The 20,016-nt window shown below is 37.8% G+C and overlaps 1 protein-coding gene across 2 annotated transcripts; it reads right to left on the bottom strand.

Moving 5' to 3' along the window:
- Positions 1–1,833: 1,833 nt before the first annotated feature.
- LOC126602009 (uncharacterized) lies at positions 1,834–8,789 on the bottom strand. 2 transcript variants are annotated; one of them, XM_050268808.1, is made up of 12 exons: positions 8,336–8,484; positions 7,646–7,733; positions 7,388–7,512; positions 6,669–7,113; positions 6,436–6,551; positions 5,387–6,170; positions 4,409–4,846; positions 4,005–4,193; positions 3,697–3,924; positions 3,025–3,358; positions 2,728–2,911; positions 1,834–2,559 (listed from the first exon to the last, which is right to left on the bottom strand). In XM_050268808.1, exons 4-12 carry the CDS (start codon positions 7,086–7,088, stop codon positions 2,076–2,078), a joined length of 3,177 nt encoding a protein of 1,058 aa, XP_050124765.1. In that variant the 5' UTR covers positions 7,089–7,113; positions 7,388–7,512; positions 7,646–7,733; positions 8,336–8,484; the 3' UTR covers positions 1,834–2,075. The 2 variants fall into 2 exon arrangements, with proteins under 2 accessions (XP_050124765.1, XP_050124764.1); XM_050268807.1 differs by lacking the exon at positions 7,646–7,733 and having other exon boundaries at positions 8,336–8,789.
- Positions 8,790–20,016: the final 11,227 nt, after the last annotated feature.

The raw sequence follows: 20,016 nt of genomic DNA, 5'->3' as shown, positions 1-20,016 counted from the left end.
CACTGTTCAATCTATTTATTTTCACATTCGCCTCACTGTGAAGTTTTAAAAATTAAGGTGAGACTTTCCATTGAGATTCTTGAGTTTAGAACCCCGTTTGACAAAGTTCTGGACCTCACTACTATATTTTTCACTCTTTTTTTTTTGGTTTTCGGCTTAAATATTATACTAAATATACATTTGTTGCTCAATAAACCGTAAAACTGCTTCCAAATTCCTCAAAAAGTTTAACTTAATGCTCAGGAATTTTTTTTTTTGCAAAAATAAAATATTTGCATTTTTGTCAACAAAAAAAACATGGGTGTTAGGCGTGCTCGACACACGCAAAACGAGGCTGACTTAGCTCACGCAGAACAAGAGGAACCATGGCATGCAAAACAAGGCAAGCTCTGCTCACATAAAACGAGGCGCACTTCGGGCATGCAAAACAAGACGGGATACGTCGCACAAATCGAGATCAGTCCTACGCAGTGCATGTCAAAATGACACGGGCGCCACTGACGAAAAAGAAAAGCGGGCTTATGGCATGCAAAACGATGCGAACACCTCACGTGCTGAACGAGGTGAACCCAGGCACCCAAGATGAGCAGACTTTGTACACACAAAACGAGATAAACTCCCGGATGCCCAGAAAACGAGTCGGGCTCCACGCGCTGAAAATATATTTTGAAGAACATGAATATGATAGTTTGTTAAAGTTGTAAAAGAAATAAAAGAAAAATTAACAAAAATGTACAAAAATGATTCAAATTCCTGGGGTGCCAGAAAGATCCCACTGAATTGACTTTGGTCCATGAATCTAAGAAATAGTGAGAATTTGGGATCTCTCTTAATTCTCTCTTAATTAAGTTATGCATGACTTTCTGGCACCCTCAAGAATTTGAAACATTTTGTTACATTTTTCTTTTATTTCTCTTATCACTTCTTTTTTTTGGTAAAAAATTCTCTTATCACTTCAACAAACTATCATATTCATATTCTTCAAAATATATTTTTCCATGCAAAATTATTATAACTCATATTTAAACACTTGAAATCAACAATTTAAAACCTAAATATAAATATATTTGAACCTTTTTCTTTTTCTGTTTTTGTTATTTTTTTTGTCTAAATCTAAACTACATATTAATATAACCCTCTTTGTCAATCAAAAGAGGGTGAAAGACTATTTAACAAAACAAAATTTTGTTATTTTTTGTTTACGCCTCACCTATAGGTGATTTTAACATATCTAATTTTTTTAAAAATTAAAAAATATACACTAAATACACATTTTAACATCTCTATATATTTTACGTTTTTGTTACTTTTCGACTTAAATATACACTTGTTACTCAATAAATTGTAAATCCGCTACCAAATACATTATAAAGATTTTCTTTAATGCTCACGGAAAATATAGAGAAAATAAAAAATTTGCCTTTTTTTACAAAAAAATGTGGATTAACACTCACGATTTTTAATCGATTTTGCAAATTCCGACATAAATCACCATTCAATCAATTTATTTTCACATTCGCTTCACCGTGAAGTTTTGAAAATTAAGGTGTTTTAAAAATTAAGGTGAAACTTTCCGTTGAGATTCTTGAACAAAGAGTGTGTTATGACCCGTGACCGCCTGCCTCGTGGTAGCGGTTCCTCCGTTGTGGGTAAATGAAACCCCAACTCTACCAACTCGAGAAAAGGCTGTACATCAGTACTAGGGGTATTATGACCGACGCGGGCACCCTCGACAACGGATAGGAGGAGAACCTTTTCACTTCTTTGGTTTTCGTTTTTATTTTAAAACTGAAAGCGAAATAATTATCAAACACAGAGCACCTTATATCCAAATTTAGTCTAGAAAATATTCACATCTTTATTTTTCATTACATGAAAGAATTTGAAATATCCATACCTTACATCTACACAGCTACATACAATCTAGAACTAGCTTCACAAATTACACACTGCATATCTCCACTGCCCCCACAACTTGTACACACAACACACACCACCACCATGTATATACTCGTGTGTATTTTATTTCTTTTCCATGTACGACGTCGTCATAATTTTCGACAAACACAACCCCTTCACATGTTCTCAGTCAGATGTATATACCAAGGTCCATAAACACTAACCGATACGGTGGCTGCCACCACTAAAACCTCCGCGGCTTCACCCACGCTGTCGGTCAGCGCAACAGCTCCAACTTGCCGGAGTGCTGTTTCCGCTAATTTTCTTCCTAGGGATCCACTTCCGCCAAGAGCCACTCCCCTTGCAGCCGTATATACAGCACGAGAAACCCTTTTAAACACGGGATCCTCAGCTTGCAAGCTCCTTCCTAACATGCTCGCCATAACTGCCTTCCTTGACCGAAGCTTCTCGCTGTCTACAACTTTGTTACTGTCAATCGAAAAGTCACTAATTGATTCAACAATTTCCTCCATGCCTGCATCTTCGACACTGTCCAAGGTTCCCAAGAGTCGTTCAGTGCATTTTGATACTATGTGTTCCATGTCTATAGAGCTGGTTACTACCCTCTCGCTTAAAAGGGTTTGCCGGCAAATAAGGATGCTGCATTTACATATTTTTCACCGGGGATTAGAAATCTATGATATAGTCACTCAAAGCAAAGACAACTGAAATGTTGATCATTTAGGAACGTTACTTTTTATGCACTCAAAAAGAAAAAAGAAACCCCCATATTGTTTCAAGTAAATCCGAATGTGCGCGCTAAGTTACCTTATGGAAGTAACAATAATTTTCTGAATTTGAGCCTGAACAGCCCTCAGCCTAGAATGGTTAAGCTTGAAAGTCTCAGGTAGAGCCTCTTCGGTCAAACCAGACACACCGCTAACCAACTTCAACAAACCAAGCCTCACCAACAAATCAACTGTTTCTCCCTTACATTCGGGTTGTTGAATACCTGGTCCAAGAGAAACAAACACATATTAAACAAAGAAACACAGAACACACTTTGCGATTACCAACATCCCCTTAAAATAAAAAAAATTACAAACATAATCTCCGTACTCAAACCTGTGCTATTAGTAGAAGCAGAAGTAGAAGGGGAATTTGATTTCACCAGAAAGCTTCCACCACTTCTAAGGGCGGTGGAAGGAACAAATCCCTGAGAGGGATTATCACCACTCGTCAGAGTTGAGCAAGAGATTGTATGTTCTTGCCACTCCTGATCTTTGCAATCCCACACTGCTGAAAGCCACTGTGCTGTAAGTGGTATAGAGGTATTGGCATCTGAGGGAGACCCATGGCGATTGGCAAAGGCTTTTCTTAGGTATTCCACACCAGTTGGCCCCTTTAACAAAGGTTTCATAATTCTTATACGTGCTTTGCTAATCTCTCGTTTAAGCACCTGTCACAAAATCCAACGTTACATTACTCTGGGGGAATCTTGGTATTTCAATATGTATTTCAATAAACATTATGACACTTTGAATCCACTAACTAGTGTTCTATATAGAATTTTTTGAGATATAAAAGGTAACAATCAAATACACGGAAAACATTTTCAATTCTCATGCAAAAAACTCGCAAATACTACTACAAAAATACGCGTACAGTACCAATAATTCAATGAAAGATGTTACTATTACCCTTCGGAAACTTATTGCCCCTAGGTTTCTATTCCACAAAAGAAATTCATAATATGTGAAACCTTTTTCAGATGTACAACTAAAACCGGAGACATACCTGAATCTGCTCTAGAACAAAACGCAGGCCCTTGATCATTGCCAGGACACTTGAGCAGTTGGAGTCGTCCCTGGTTTGACATATCTCATCTAGTTCTTTCCTTAAACTCTGGTATGTGACCATCATTTCATCATCAGTCGCCGGAGAGGACAGCCTTCGCAAAGTGACCATTGAAAACTCTAGGATCTTTCCCAGGTAGTCAATGTCCAGGTTACCGGATTTCAAAACCTAAGGACAAAGAATAGAAGTTAATTTTCTATACATGCACGCGAAGTAATGTTAGAGAAGACAATTAATGGTGCTGCTACCTGAGAGAGAATATCCACATCAATAACATCAAAAATCTCTTGCTTCCAGCTTTGTGGAGCCATCTCACAGATTTCATCCCTCATCTCCATCATGAGTTGAATTATTCTGTCATAGTTGGGCTCATCCTCTTTTACAGATTCAATTACACCATCCCAAAAAGCCTTCTCCATTGTCTGTCTTATCTTTGACTGGAAAATATAATACCCATCAATCAGAAAAGTGGTAAAATTTATGGCTCATCATCAGTAAATACATGTGTTTACAAACAAAATATCCTTTTCAAAATATGACCACAAATAGATGAAAAGGCATTACTTATGAGTCTGTCAACATCCAAAACAATAATATTTACATTTTTAACTTCAACCACTAATATTATTTATAAATATGAAAATGCACAAACCTGAACATTGTTTGGATTTTCGTCAGTAACATTAAAAATATCAGCAAATTCCTGCTTCTGCTCGTGGAGAAACTCATTCACAATTAATTCATTCTCTGTGACCAACTTTTGTGAAGAAGATCCAAGCTGCTGATCCAAACTGGTTTTCCTAGCAGAGGACACAACTCCATGATGAAAAGTATCATCTTCCCTAAATAAGGATCGGACTACACGACCTGGATTACTTCTCTTATCTGCACTAGCAGAAGGACTGAGTGTTGAACTAGGGGGACTTGGAGAAATAATGTGTGTGACCTGCAACCCTGATGGGCTTCCATTTTCCTTTGCTTGAAAGTATTTTAACCGTGTTTCAGATATAGCAGATTTCATACGCTCGATCCCAGCTTCTCCACCTAGGTGCTGCACTTTTTCCCTCAATAGCTTTTGGTCTTCAGTAACCTACGCCAACATATAACTCAAAATGTCAGCCAATAGGTCAACATACTGCTAGATTGTCAAAAAAGAAAGACAAAGTTGAACAATCTCCTACAAAGGAAATTAGTAAAACTAGTCAATATTTAGCTTATTCTTTTACTGTATAGAAAAGATCGGCCCCTATCACTGAAAGAGAAAGTTAGCAAGCATCCCTTTTCCTTTTTGAAAAGTGACATACATATTTTCCCAAACATCTTTGCCATGATTGTAATTGAAAACATAAATGTTCACAAGCAAGCCACAAGAATAAGTTGAAAATGGAAAGAGGAAGGTGAGTAAAACCCGTTAGTTTATAATAGAAAATAAAAACCTAAGATGGAGTGGAGGGTGTGCCAGTTTGTCTTCTTTCCCCCTATACATAAATCAAATGATATTAAAGAAAGAGAAGCTGGATCTTTTTGCTGATGGTGGAACAAACCCAGTCTTCTTAAATATGTCACACAAATTTTTTAAGAAAGAAAACAAAGGAAAAATAATAATAAAATCAATATACAACTAACGTACCTGTTTCTGAATAGCCTTCATATCATGAGTAAGATCACCAGTCACTCCTTCCGGAGTCATCTTGCAAGTTTGAATCATAGAGAGCTCTAAATGGCATGCTGCTCTCACCAAATCTTCCACTAATAACTGAGCATCCTTAACCTTCCAACCCACAAAACAATTCAAGTAGGAGCACCATGCTTTATCAAAGGCTCCAAGCTGAGATCTGAAGGTCAAATGTTTGGGCAATGCGGGATCAGACTCATCATCAGAACTTTGTATGGGGCCATCGAATATAACCTTTAGTAGTAACTCAAACTGTCTAACAAACTCTTCTGCAGATTTGGCCAGAGAAATTTCACGCTCTCCTCTACCACTGAAAACCGCATCTGGATGACCCAAAATCATGTAAGCACAAAGAACCACTCTCATCGGATATCTTGATAATTTAACAGAATTTCTAGCTGTGTCCCTGATGGAAGAAGATTTATTTGCGTTTCTACTCCTTAAAGATGGCCTTGGTGTAGTCCTCTTTTTTGGGGAAGCAACTCGTTTGAGAAGGTGATCTATGTTATCAAAGTTGGATGGATAATTTATTGAGGCAACAGCCCTGGAAACTTTTAACCGGCTCTCAAGCCGGTCAAGAAGAGCTTTCACAGTCTGAAGGGTATCAGTTGATTCAATCAAAATTGCAAGCTGCTCAAACGGCATTGACTTGACAGTCTTTTCAGTAATTTTCAAGGCATCATAATCTGTTGCCAAAGCAAGTGTAGTTCTCCTCAGCCTGAGGAAACGCCTCCAACACCTATTAAATATCAACACTCATTTAGGCTGAAAGTTGTAGTTTAAACTTGGGTAAAAAATTGGATAATAGCATTTTACAAGCTAAAAATTTTCAATACCATAGAAACAAGTAAAACTTTAACCACCAAAAAAATACAGTTGACTCTGGTATACCGCCAAACACAACAAAGAATAATAAACATCTACTGGGAAATACCAAAACAACCACAAGGCTTTGATCCAGACCAAAACAACTCTCTGAAATCAGTATTTCAAAGGATGCATACCTTGCTAACTTCCTAGAAAGAAGATCAGCCTCCTCGTGCATCCTATTCCAACTCACTTGAAAAGATATCTGTAGCTTTCCTCTTTGCCTTAGATACTCTGCTCTTTGCCTCTTTGCCTAAATATATAACCAAAAAAAAAAAAGTTTATTAGGAAACACTAGAATAGCAACAAAAGGCCACTGGTAGAACAGAGAAATAAGTTGTGCTCGTGTAACTCTAAATGAAATGCATACCCTTTGCAAACGATTTTCTAACTGCTCCCTCTTTGCCCTCCTTTCAATCTCACGTTGATGAGAGACAGACTTAGCCACTCTTTGCACTTGCAACATCCTTGCACAAGCCCTATTCTTCTCTGCTTCCAAAAGTGCCAATCGCTTTTTTTCAGCAGCTGCACGTTTTTGGCTTATTGCAGCACGTACTCGCTCCTTGTACTTCTTCTCCCAAGCCATCTTCCGCAATAAGGACTGAGATGTCCTCTCCTTCAGAGTAGCCCTTCTTTGTCTATAAGCTTTGAGCATAAGCATTCTATTTGCCTCTGCCTGCTGAAAACGTGATTCCACTTTAGACCCAAGCTTTTGACGTTCCTTTTCAACACGCATTTCTACCTCACATTTAGCTGCTTGCCGCAATTCATCCAATTTTGCCAAGCGCATTTGAGCGTTTTCAAGAATACTCAACCTGTTGGTTCAACAGTAAGCAACATCAATTGAAAAAATTGGGTCCCAATATATGAGTCCAAGAGAATCCCAGGTTCACTTTCTGGTGAGAATGAAAAAGAATATTTTCAATCATGATAAGGAAAAACTGAAAGAGTGAAATCCTTCAAAATAAAGAGGGACCATTCAAAACATTGTGGACCATGAAAACATTGGACAGTGAAACTACGCGTCATTCTAAGCCAACAACATCAAAGAAGAGTGAGCTTCTTAAACTATATAAATTCAAGTGTTACCTTTTCTTCTCAGCAGCTTGTAGCTTGGCTTCAAGGCGCTGGCCAAGGTCATCCTCTTCAGATGAAGATCGGGAGGGACTCCTCGGCTTTGCCCGTGCCTTGCTTGACAACTTTTCATAGTGTTCCTGTACCCAAACCAATTAACGAAATTCGAAAAGTCAGATTTTAAACTAAAAACTAGATACAAACAGACCTAAGAAACGATATAACAAAATTTTACGCCACAAAACACATCGCTTGACAAGAAAATACTATTACCAAAAAACAATGCTGTTACTTGTTCCAGACTTGAAAACAGAGACACCCATGTGAAAAGGAAGAAAACCCAGATTTCAAACAACCTTACCTACCACAAGCAAAAGCAACACGCTTTAAATTAAAGGTATAAACAATCTAACCATCTACAAAATTAAATTTTATTAAATAAAAAAACAAAACAAAGACTTAATCAAAATTCACAAGGTGTTTTTGATATATGAAATTTATAAAGTAAAACCCTTTTCCGTTCAACTGCGATCAAAAAGATTGTACAAAAGAAGATAATAAGAAAACAAATAAATTTGAATATCATCTTAAAATTTGGAACCAAAATGTTCATAAAAAAAGTACGAGAATTTGATAACAAGCTACTCAAGGATCCTTACTTTCGAAATAGATAAGTCAGCAATCAGCATCACCTACCTAAAATTAAAATTAAAATTAAAAGAAAATAAAGAAAAACAGTTCTTGACTGAAGTATATGGCTGAGTTCAGTCGTTGAATTTTCCCGTACCAAATTATCAACAAAATTTTCTCAGTAAACAAACAGAAAATTAGTGGGATAAGGTTTTGTTGCTGTTGTTGTAAACAAACAGAAAATTACAAATTCGAGAACAAAAATCCACGGAGGAAAAACAGCATTTAAGAAATGAATAGTACAAATAGAGAAAGACAGAGAGGGAGGGAAACCTGACGGCGAAGATCGGCGAGTCTGAGCTTGGCCTGAATTTGTTCGGCGGTGTTAGGAGTCTTGTTACAGTCGACAAGGCTGAGCCTCCGTCTGAGCCTCGTGGGAAGTCTCGGAGGCGAAGAGAAGGACGACGCCCTTTCGTCGGCCGGAAAATCCATGGCTACGCCGCCGCCGCCGCCTCCCCCCACCATGTCTCGTCGTCGTCGTCGCGTGAGTTGAGTTGATGATCAATCAGCACGACGTCGGACAGTACGAATTTCGAATTCGCGAACCGATCAAATTAATAATTTGAAATTTTGAATGAATTAAAAGAGAGTGAAACGTCGCGACCTCTCTCAGCTTTTGCGTTTCGTTTCGTTTCGTTTCGATTGGAGTTTCTGCAAGATTTGTGTCGGGAGTTGGGTTTCGGTTCGGGCAGGGATTTAATATTTATTTTTGCGGGGGGAGGATGAGACGAAAATGAAAAGGCGTGAAGAGAATGAATGTGTGCATACACATACGTATTATCCGTGTCTTTCACACGTCATCTCTCGTCCCAACGGTATTATTTTAGTCTTGTAATTTTAGTTTTTTGTTTTTTTTATTCTTTATTTTATATTAACATTTACCTACACACTTTGTGTGTATGAACATATTTTTGTAGAAAATGAGAACGAGAGAGGGGGAGGGAGAGAATGTGGGAGAGTCGGAGGTTTTTATTTTTTTATTTTTTTATTTTTTATAAATATTAGAGGTATTTTAACATTATCTGTAGGTGATGTTTCAATAAAAAACTATAAAATTTGGACCTGTGAAATTACATTATTGCCCATCATTTTTTTTTTGTGATAGAAGACTAATTTGTCTTTTTACCTTTTTTTAATTGTCAAAGAGGGTTTTATTAATTAGCTTCATAATTAGCTAGTAATAATTTTGTTCAAATTCGCCTTTGACGAGAATTAAACCTAAGGAAAATTAATGAAAAGGGTTTGAAAACTTTGAGTTTTAACGATAAAGACAAAATAAAGGATAAAGTGAATAGTACCAGGATTGACTTTTTAGTGTAAAAATGTGGTTTTTCGTTAAAGTAAAAACAGTACCGGGAACTTTTCGTTAAAGTTCCCTTAAACTTAAGATCTCTTATTTATAAATAAAGAGAAATATCACTAGACCATAGTACTAAGTGACTATTTTATATATTAATTACATATTGCGTAAACTCATAAGAACCACGTCATTGCCAAAACAACACGAACTACGTAATGTACATATTTAATATAAATACATGCATTGGGGATGATTTTGAGGCTAACAACTTGGATTACGGTTATTCTTTTTAAGTCGTGTCTTATAAGTTTGTGTCAATTTAATATTATTCCTAAGTAAGCCCATTAAACAGATTTGATACGATATAATTGGATTGGCAAAAACTTAAGGATAAGTTACATAATCCATTATATTGTGAATTCATAACCTATTATGTACAATCATGTCCATTTCATATTTTGACATAACAAACAAGAAACTAAACTCTAATCCATTTTAAATGGTTAGAACTTAGAACATATCTCAACCACCAACTCATCAAAAACAGCCTGGTACTAAAAAATGGTTGTGTCATGACATTTGCATGCATAAAATATGTTTGTATGTATGTATGTATGTTTGCATGTTCATATTAACTTGTGGGTCAGACTCTTTCTGATTTTAGGGGAAATGAATGAATGCTAGACGTGCTATTTCAAAAAGAATTAAAGTGTAGTGTTGGACCACGTTTTATAATTGTTTTTATTTAATTCTAAGAAGCGTTGTTTATTAATTTATGAGAACTTTAACGAAAAGCTCTCAGTATTGTTCACTTTAACGAAAAATCATATTTTTACATTAAAAAGTCAATCCTGGTACTATTCAATTTACCCTTTATTTTGTCCTTATCGTTAAAACTCAAAGTTTTCAAGTCATTTTCATTAGTTTTCCTTTTATATACTATTATTAAGAGAAGATGACTCGTATTCTTTGACGTAACCGGATATGACGTTAGGTGCTTACAAGCAAAAAGAAATATGAATCTAAAAAATTTGAACAAGCAAAGGGTAGAACAGTAAAATACATTGCATATGTTTTTTATGGCCAATTTTAAAAGGAAAAATAATTCCCGTGTTATAATACAAGTGGATAGAAAATATATCTCTTCAATTATAACCAACGCCATCATTTCCATTCCTCATGGTGAACAATTTTTTTTAAATGAAAATAAATAAAATTGTCCTGACCATATTATTAACGATTAGTTTCAATTTTTCATTTTATGGATATAAAAAACATTGAGTTATAAGGTAAAATAATAGCAACATTTTTTAATGTATCTCATAAACTCAGGACATAATAGGTTGAAAATGAAGATCTTAACCACCATAACAATCTACCATTGTTTTTAAAATATAACTTTTCAGATCATCTAATATGATTCATTGAACGTAGTCAACAAAGGTCATTCATTAAATCTAGTCATCCATATTTTTAAGCGTTATTTTGAATACAATTGATATTATCTAAACTTAGATGTGATGGAGTAGGTTAAACTTTATAATAGGTTAGCCATAATAATTTGGATTGAATTCGACTTTGGTGAGAATTAAATTTAAGACCTATCACTTACAAGTGAAGAGGAATACCACTAAACTTGTTGTACGAAGTGACATTTCCGATCATTATTCTAATCTAATTTAAACTATATGCAAAGAATCCAAATGGGTGCAGAATAAAGAATATATTACTCTAATCAACTTAACTACGCGCATATTTTTTTAACTGTTAACATTTGAAAAATTGAAATATTTGCAAAAGAAAAACTTCTGATACTGTTTACTTTAATGAAAAATCATATTTGTACATTAAAAAGTCAATCATTGTACTATTCACTTTACCTTTTATTTTGTCCTTATCGTTAAAACTAGGGGTGGGCAAACGGGTACAGGAATTGCGGGTCAGGGCTGGTAATCAAGGTTCGGAGCGGGTACGGCCCTGTTCCTAATTTTTTAAAAGAGAAACAGGGCAGGGCAGGGCGGGGAGGGGCTTTGAAATTTTAGGGGCGGGTCGGGTCTAGAAGTACAGAAAAATGGGTACCCGGACCGGCCCGGCCCGTTTATAAACATAGCTCATTCCCCAGTCACCCAACTCACCCCTCCACTCCTCGTTTTTATCATATTTTTCCGTGCGAAATGAAATTTCTCTCACTACAACCGGAATCAAATTTCACCCATCCATTCCTCATTATCATCGTTGTTTATACCATATTTAGGGCCTCGTATATTTGGGCCTTGGGCCTTGTATTTAGGCCTCACACTAAAGCCCATACTTTGTAAAAGAGGAGGAGCCCCTTATTCTATAAAAGGGGACTCCTCCCCTCATTCTAAGGGAGGCAAAAGAGCCAAGCCAAAGAAGGCTAAGAGAAGCTATCATTACATTCAGGAGAGACCTCACACCACCGAGGCTCTCCTCTCCCTTCTCTTCTTTCTCCGGGGACTTCCCCCAAACACTTGTATCCATACACTTACAGAGAAACAGAATCAACTACAGTGTGGACGTAGCCCAAACATTGGGGTGAACCACGATACATCTTGTGTTATTTACATTACATGCAGATTCACGGTCGGATTTACGTTGTTCCAAGACCTCCGGTTTTGTGCATCAACATTTGGCGCCGTCTGTGGGAATCGACACGAAAAGCTATGTCGGTTCTCTTTCATTTTTTCATCTCACCACCACCGTGAGACCTCATCACTGTCCACCATGAATCTGCAAAATCTGCAAAAACCCAGAAACTGAAAAGATCTAAATCTCAAACAGACACAAAGTTCTCTCTCTCCTCTTTGAGCACAACCTCTCTCTCTCTCTGTGACCATATTTCATCCAATGAATTCCACTCTATTAGAAAACAAGCGTCTCTCAACAAGACTGATGAGACTGAAAGTTGGAGTTCAGTCCCTTGCTCTCTTCCTCAGCAGCAAGCATGCACCGCCAGAAGCAGTAGCACGACCCACGAGACTGACGAAGGCCCGTCGGATTCAGGCCCCCTTTTCACTTCAAGATCACTTCAGAAGCTACCAGGTGCATCAACCAGAGCCCTGTTTTGGTCGATTCATCGACGATGACGACGAGCCTGCCGTGGGTGACGAGAATAACTTGTCCGATCTGCACATATCTCTTGAACAATAATTTTTTCAGACAATCTGAAAAAACCGACGCAGATGAATCGGATAAGATGAGCGAGAGGTAAGAGATTCGCCACCATCTCCAATTGCTTGGATCTGGAGATTATGTACCTGGTTAAGACTCCTAAGTGCACCAATGTAAACTTGCCGCCATACCCAAGTGCTTCAGTGAGCGTCGTGGTCCTTGCGACACGTCGGCAAAACCCAAAAGCATCAGTGGTCTATGCTATCAGCTGAGCAATTAACTTTCCTTTCCCTTACCTCATTCCTTCTGGATATACAAAATAAGACTAGGATTCTCAGCTTCTCTCTCTCTCTTCCACAGCGAGAAAGATGAAAGATTTATAGCTTTTACTGAACCAAACCCAGAAGGTTCGACTGCAGAGAGCTTTCGAAAAGCTCGGGTCCTTGTCTTCAAAAGCAAATTCCAACACCTCCGTCACCGTCACGTAACCACCACTGGAGTTCGTCGTCACCAACGTCCTGGTCGTTCGACCATCGCGGAGAATGTCACGCGTCATCCACGGGATCCACCACGACACCAGCGCGGGAAAGCCAGTACGGATACACTGTCGACGATGACGCGGAGGACCAGATTGAGTGCACGGGGAGGCACGACAAGTCGTTCAGCGGCGTGGCGCTCTGCTGTTGCTCTTGCGCGCTGGTAAGCTCCACCTCTGGAGCTTCCTCGCCTCTGCGCATTGGTAAGCTCCGCCTCTGGCTCTCTGTTGCTACTCCGTCCAGAATCTGGTGAGGACTCTGCCGCTCTATGTATACAATTTTGGAGTCGCGAATTATGCCGGGGACGGCGCTCTCTCTTCGTCGATCTTCGTCTCTCTCTCTATCGCTACTGCTAATTTATACCGGCTTAATTAGCATCTAATTACCAAAAGATACAGCAATCAAGAAGAAGAAGAAAACGATGGAGGGACAGCAATCATGGCGGCCAAGGCTCTCATTCAGGAGTGCCACCATAATGATGTGCTTGCTCAACCTGATCACGGCGTTTCTACTGCTTCAGGACTTTCTCTCCTCCATTACTTCTCACTCCAAACTCTTCGTATCTCGCCTCAATTCAGGGAATTAGGATTTCTAATGCGGGTCTTTGTCCCCTAAGACCCTACTCGAATTGGACCGGTACGTGTGCGAGATCTGCAACCAAAGATTCGCCGAATTAGGTCAACTTTTTGACCGAGGCCTTCGAGAAAGATCAACCCCGGTGTAGACACCGGAGACGTCATTCTGTATCAACCCCGATCTAAATATGAGTGTTTTAATCCACCAATTCCAGATGAGGCCCTCGTTTATTTTCTTCCCTTCAGTGTGGTGATGTTGGTGCAGTACCTGTACGTGGCCGACTCCCATGACACTCAGCCCATCGGACGAGCTGTCATCGACTATGTCAACGTCATTTCTGATAAGCATCCCTTTTGGAATCGAAGCCTTGGTGCTGATCACTTTATGCTTTCTTGTCATGATTGGGTAGCAACAGAGAGACAGAGGTGTAGTGGAAATGAGAAAGAAAAGAAAAAGAAGAAAACAATCAAGTAAGCTGTGGCACAAAAGCAAAAGACAGAGACGCAGTGGAGAGAAAAGAAGAAAAGCAAAAGATTTTCTTATTATTATGATTCTTTCTGTCTGCCAGGTGAAGATACAGAGAGAGGGCAGCAGAAAAACAATACAAAAGCAAGGAATAAACACCCCACCCGAATGATGTAATTTATTTTTATTATCTTTCGGAGACATCTGTATAAACCCCATCAGAGGGTAATATGTATAAACCCCATCAGAGGGTAAAAAAAAAAAAAAAAAAAAAAAAAAAAAAAAAAAAAAGACGGCAAAGCCCAAAATAAATGGGTTGGAATGTTGTGTAGAGGGCGAAAACCCATAAGCCCAAAACAAATGGGCTGACATGTTGTGGAAAGCAAAAAGCAAAGCAAAGTAAAAGAGCAAAGCAGAAAGCATGGCTACCCTTTCAACATGAGATTTGCGGTGGAAAAGAGCAAAGCAGCAGAAAATATGGCTACCCACTGAGATAATTACAAAAGTAGAAAAGAAAGAGAAAAACAAAAGTAAGGAATAAACATTCATAACCATCATTCATGTCAACATGCATGAGCATCACTCATGTTAACATTCATGAGCATCACTCATGACAACATCCATGAGCATCATTCATGTCAATCAACATAAACATTCATGAGCATCACTCATGTCAATCAACATAAACATTCATGAGCATCACTCATGTCAATCAGCTTCAAAAGCTTCATTTACAGAGCTCTAGCTTCAAAAGCTTCATTTACAAAAGCTCCAGTTTCGAAAGCTTCATTTACAGAGCTCTAGCTTCAAAGCTTCACTTGCAAAGCTTCACTTACAAAGCTTCAGTGCAGGGTATACAAATACCACATCCGAACAACCGCCACTTCGGCCCATACATGGATTCAATTTGAAGTCTTCAGCCAACAGACTCTATTGACCGAAGACTTGGGGGACTACATTATGTACCATATGTTGGGCCTCAACTGGGCCTCATGAAAAATACTTGGGGGACTTAGCCCATTATTTATGTATTGAGGAGCAAACCCTTATTCTACAAAAGGGACTCCCCTCACCACTATTAGAGAGCATCAACTCTAGCCCATCATCCATGTATTGAGGAGTAAGCCCTTATTCTATAAAAGGGACTCCCTCACCTTCAAACGCCACAAGCCGAGCCAAACAAGGCAACATAAGCTACAAGCAAAGCGGCCTCGCAACATGTGCTACTTCTAGTTGAGCATCATTTCAGATTGGGCACCGCCTCATATCAAGCATTAGTTCTAGACGACATCTAGTTACTTCGGCCCACACATGGACTGAATTTCAAGTCTCCAGCCAAAAGACTCTCTTGACTGAAGACTTGGGGGACTACTGTTTATACCATATTTAGGGCCTCGTATATTTGGGCCTTGGGCCTTGTATTTAGGCCTCACACTAAAGCCCATACTTTGTAAAAGAGGAGGAGCCCCTTATTCTATAAAAGGGGACTCCTCCCCTCATTCTAAGGGAGGCAAAAGAGCCAAGCCTAAGAAGGCTAAGAGAAGCTATCATTACATTCAGGAGAGACCTCACACCACCGAGGCTCTCCTCTCCCTTCTCTTCTTTCTCCGGGGACTTCCCCCAAACACTTGTATCCATACACTTACAGAGAAACAGAATCAACTACAGTGTGGACGTAGCCCAAACATTGGGGTGAACCACGATACATCTTGTGTTATTTACATTACATGCAGATTCACGGTCGGATTTACGTTGTTCCAAGACCTCCGGTTTTGTGCATCAACAATCGTCACCAACCATGTCGCCGTCGTCGAAGAAGATCACCCTAAAGAGCTCGGACGACAAGTCGTTCAAGGTAGAGGAGGCTGTGACTTTGGAGTCGCAGACCATCAAGCACATGATCGACGACGATTACGCCAACAATGGCATTCCTCTGCCCAATGTCAACGCAAGATTTTGGCCATGGTCATTGAGTATTGCAAGAAACATGTCGACGCCGCCAAGGCCGACGAGAAGATATGCCGAGGACAGTCTCAAGGGCTAAGATCAGGAATTCATCAAGGTTGACCAACCTACGCTCTTTGACCTTATTCTGGTATGTTTAAACCCCAATTTAACCTTGAATTTTGGTTTAAATCTTGTTCGTGATTGATTGGTTTGATTCTAGGGTTTCAGAATTTGGGGATTCTGTTGGGTTAGGGTTTTTTTTATTTGGGGATTTGGGGATTGGGTTATTGATTTAGGGGTTTTCTATGATGGTTTGGTATGATTTAGGGGTATTCATAGGTTTTTGTTTAAATTGGTTGATTTGTTGTTTCATTATTGATGGCTTATCTTGATATCGAATTACCGGTGGCAGGACGGCGAGTCATTCAAGGTCGAGGAGGCGGTCGCGATTTGGAACTGGGTGTGGTGGCGATCTGGAGCTCTGTATCAAAGCCCAAAAAAAAAAAAGACCTGTGGACCTGTCCCGAACCGGCCCGTTTCAAACGGGCCGGGTTAGGTCCGGTTCCAGTGATTAGTTTTGCAATACTTGGCCCGGCCCGGCCCATTTCCTTTTTAAGCGGGTCCAGTCCGGTCCCTCCAAATTTGGGCCCCGCCCGGCCCGTGCTCACCCCTAGTTAAAACTCAAAGTTTTCAAACTATTTTTATTAGTTTTCTTTATTTGAAATTAGCAAGTATTTGAATTTTTTTCCCCCATAATTTAGATTGTCCCATCAGCAACATCTGGAATACATCTAGAATATAAAAGCATCTCTTATAGCTACAACCACAAAAGGTTACATCAAATTTAGGTTTGATTTGCTATTAATCCTACAAAGCACTGCCATGTGAGAATGGTCAAACTCGAATCATGGCCAAACTACATTTACCCGAATAGTCATATTGTTTTTTACAACAAAAAATAATAATAAAAAACCTAGTTAACGACTTCGTTATGAAAGTTCATCCTTTTGAGAACTTGGAAAACTTAGAGATGCATTTCCACTTACAAGGGCCACTACTATGTGATTCACTAACATTAAGAATCGTATCTAGAACATGTTATATGAAATATGAGCTTGAAATTCGTTCCTAACCACTGGGGCATCCTATGTTGGTTCTCAATAGCCATATTTTATGGAGTGTGCTATCCACACACCCCTTTTTGCTTCTCACACACCCTTTGTTAATTTATGTCCGTTGATCTCCTTCCATTCATTCGATCTGATGGCCAAAAATTAGAAGAGTGTGTGAGAAGTAAAAAATGATGTGTGGATATCACATCCCTATTTTATTCATGAAAGTTTTTTTGCTCACCACCATAAGTTATGATGTATGCTCACTATACATCTAATCATCTGTCACATGTTATTTCGCTCAACTTTAGTTATTTTTTTTTCAAAATTTAAAATATAACATTTCATGTGAAAGTTAATTAGAATTATATGAAATGACATGTAACAGATGATCATTTGTACGTACACTATAATTTATGGCGATGAGTAAAAATACTCTCTTTCATGGAATGTAAATTTTGTACGTTGCTCCAGTTTTATGATTTTTTCAATTAAAATAACGCGTTTTATTAAATCACCATAAGATAATATAATAGCACAAAAGAATAGCAAAAAAATCGTCCAAAACCAGACGTCAAAATCGTATATTAAAAAAAGAAGAAGAAGGAATTATGTACAATTTGAAAGGACACAAACACAACATTATTGATACCAAGAAACTTGTGCGCATAAGTCTTTGAAATCATGCACCCTCGAGATTGGCATGCGGGACAAGTGCAATATGGTGAGAAGGAGTTGACAAATAATGTCCTTCCATTTTGCTCCATATTCTTTTCATGTTAGATCGAAAATGTCTTGGAATGGACATTTATATTTATTATTGAAGGGAAAAAATTTAGTGGAAGAGATGTAAAATACCCATTTTGGTTGAAAGATATAAATTTACGATGATGTTAGAGACATCATCTTTTTAAATTATGTTGGTAGGTAACATGATGTGTCAGTTGATGGTTAGATTTTTTTTTTAAATTATTAAAAATGTAATCCAACCATCAAGCGTCACATCATTTAGTTTACAAAATTTAGTCTAAAAAAATGATATTTCTAGCGTTTTTCATAAATGTGCATCTGGATCTTGCAAGTTTAAGAGAGAATAATAAATGACATCCCAAATTTATCTCTCTCATTAGAATAAAAATAAAATATACATCTCCCAAAAATGTAAAGTGAAATGTAAATGCTGCTTTTACATCTTAAACTTGCATCTCTCTTTTGGAGATTCTTTAAGGAAATTTAGTGGTAATCATGATTAGTTGTAAAATTGTGCTTATCGTTTGTAATATTTTTACATTGAACATAATAAAATAAAAAAAATTAATCGGGTCAAAGAATGGAATAGAGACTCCCTATCTAATCCCACAAGCTAAAAGTCATCCCCTGCGAGATATTTTTCAGTGTGTCAGACATACGACATAATAGATCAAGTCTTATAATATAATTAGTTAAAAAATTGAAGAAAAAAGAATTTCCAACCAATTTTATTATAACAATTTGCGTATCAAACCGTGTTTTCAGTACACTGAAAAATCTTTATTTTTGGAGATGCATGCTTTAAGGAAATTTTGTGATGAATCATGATTAGTTGGCTAATTGTGCTTATTTTTTTGTAATAATTAATTGGGTCAAAGAATGGAATAGGGACTCCCTACCCTATCCAAACCCAAAGGCCTAAAAGTCATCCCCTTGAACATAAAATTCTCCCCTTTTTCTTGTAAATGCCTACTAACTCTAACCACCCTCCATTTTTCCTTCATAGACGTGTTACGTGCATACCACAAGAGTTCATGCCTTTGCTAAGTTTGCTTCATCATTCAATTAAACATTAGCCAAATACTTAAAAAAGACAAGATTCCCATAACTTCGATTCCAAGCAAAGTATTTCTTTATAACTCTACAAATGTTTAGACACTACCTATCTTTAATTTAAATCCTCTCTCAAGGATTATTCCTTCAAAAATCAACTGTACTTAAGGCTTTTTAATCCTCGTGATGATGAAACAATAATATTTTAAAGGTGTTTCAACTCGTATTTCTTTTGTTGCAAGAAAGTGAAGGAATCTTTTTTAAACTTACAGGATTTATTGAACAATCTAGTAGCATTACATTCTAGTGTATTTTTCTTTATTTGTCAACGGGATATTTTAAGTTCAATTTTCGTAAACGATGAATTTGATACCAATTTATTATGACTATCTTATTTTGTGCCTTGGCCTAAATTCCCTAGTATTGAAGTTGGCATTTTACATTTCTTGTTAGTTGTAAAGCTCTCCAATTGCAGGACGTAAAATACTTATCTTCTCTCAAAGATGTAAATAAAAATGAATATTTACATCTTTGGGATGCGAGTCCCTTAGTTATAGTCAGAGAAATAAATGAGTCACCTTTAAGTCTCTTTCCTTGGAAAAAAAAAAATTTTTCGTGTACCGGAAACACAGCTAGATATACCAAATTGGTTGAAATTTCTTTTTAGGGAACTTTAACGAAAAGCACCCGGTACTGTTCATTTTAATGAAAAACCACATTTTTACACTAAAAAGTCAATCCTGGTACTATTCACTTTACCCTTTATTTTGTCCTTATCATTAAAACTCAAAGTTTTCAAGCCCTTTTCATTAGTTTTCCTTTCTTTTTAAGTACCCAACCAATTGTTTTGTGACATTTGGTGTCCCGGATTGTGTTTCCAGTACATTGAAAAATCTCTTCTTTCTTTGGAGTTAACTTTTCAATTTAGATCAGTTGCATTCTCATTATCTCCTCAAAATTGTAACAAAGCAGCTCACACGGTGGTTACTCATGTTTTTGAAGAGAATATGTATCTAGTGGGATGATTGGCAGCCAATTTAGTTGTTCAATATCCTCGTTGTGGATGTTAATATATCGGATCCG

Source organism: Malus sylvestris, chromosome 15 (assembly GCF_916048215.2).
Source record: "Malus sylvestris chromosome 15, drMalSylv7.2, whole genome shotgun sequence".
NCBI lineage: Eukaryota > Viridiplantae > Streptophyta > Magnoliopsida > Rosales > Rosaceae > Malus > Malus sylvestris.
This window is presented reverse-complemented; position numbering and strand designations above follow the sequence as displayed.

Bases quoted from the DNA above. Each gene is read 5' to 3' on its own strand.
- LOC126602009 (XM_050268807.1), bottom strand. From the start codon at position 8,527: ATGGTGGGGGGAGGCGGCGGCGGCGGCGTAGCCATGGATTTTCCGGCC. The intron at 6,171-6,435 runs GTATGCATCCTT...GATATTTAATAG, and splicing joins CTTTCTAGGAAGTTAGCAAG to GTGTTGGAGGCGTTTCCTCA. The intron at 4,847-5,386 runs GTACGTTAGTTG...ATGTTGGCGTAG, and splicing joins TGAAGGCTATTCAGAAACAG to GTTACTGAAGACCAAAAGCT.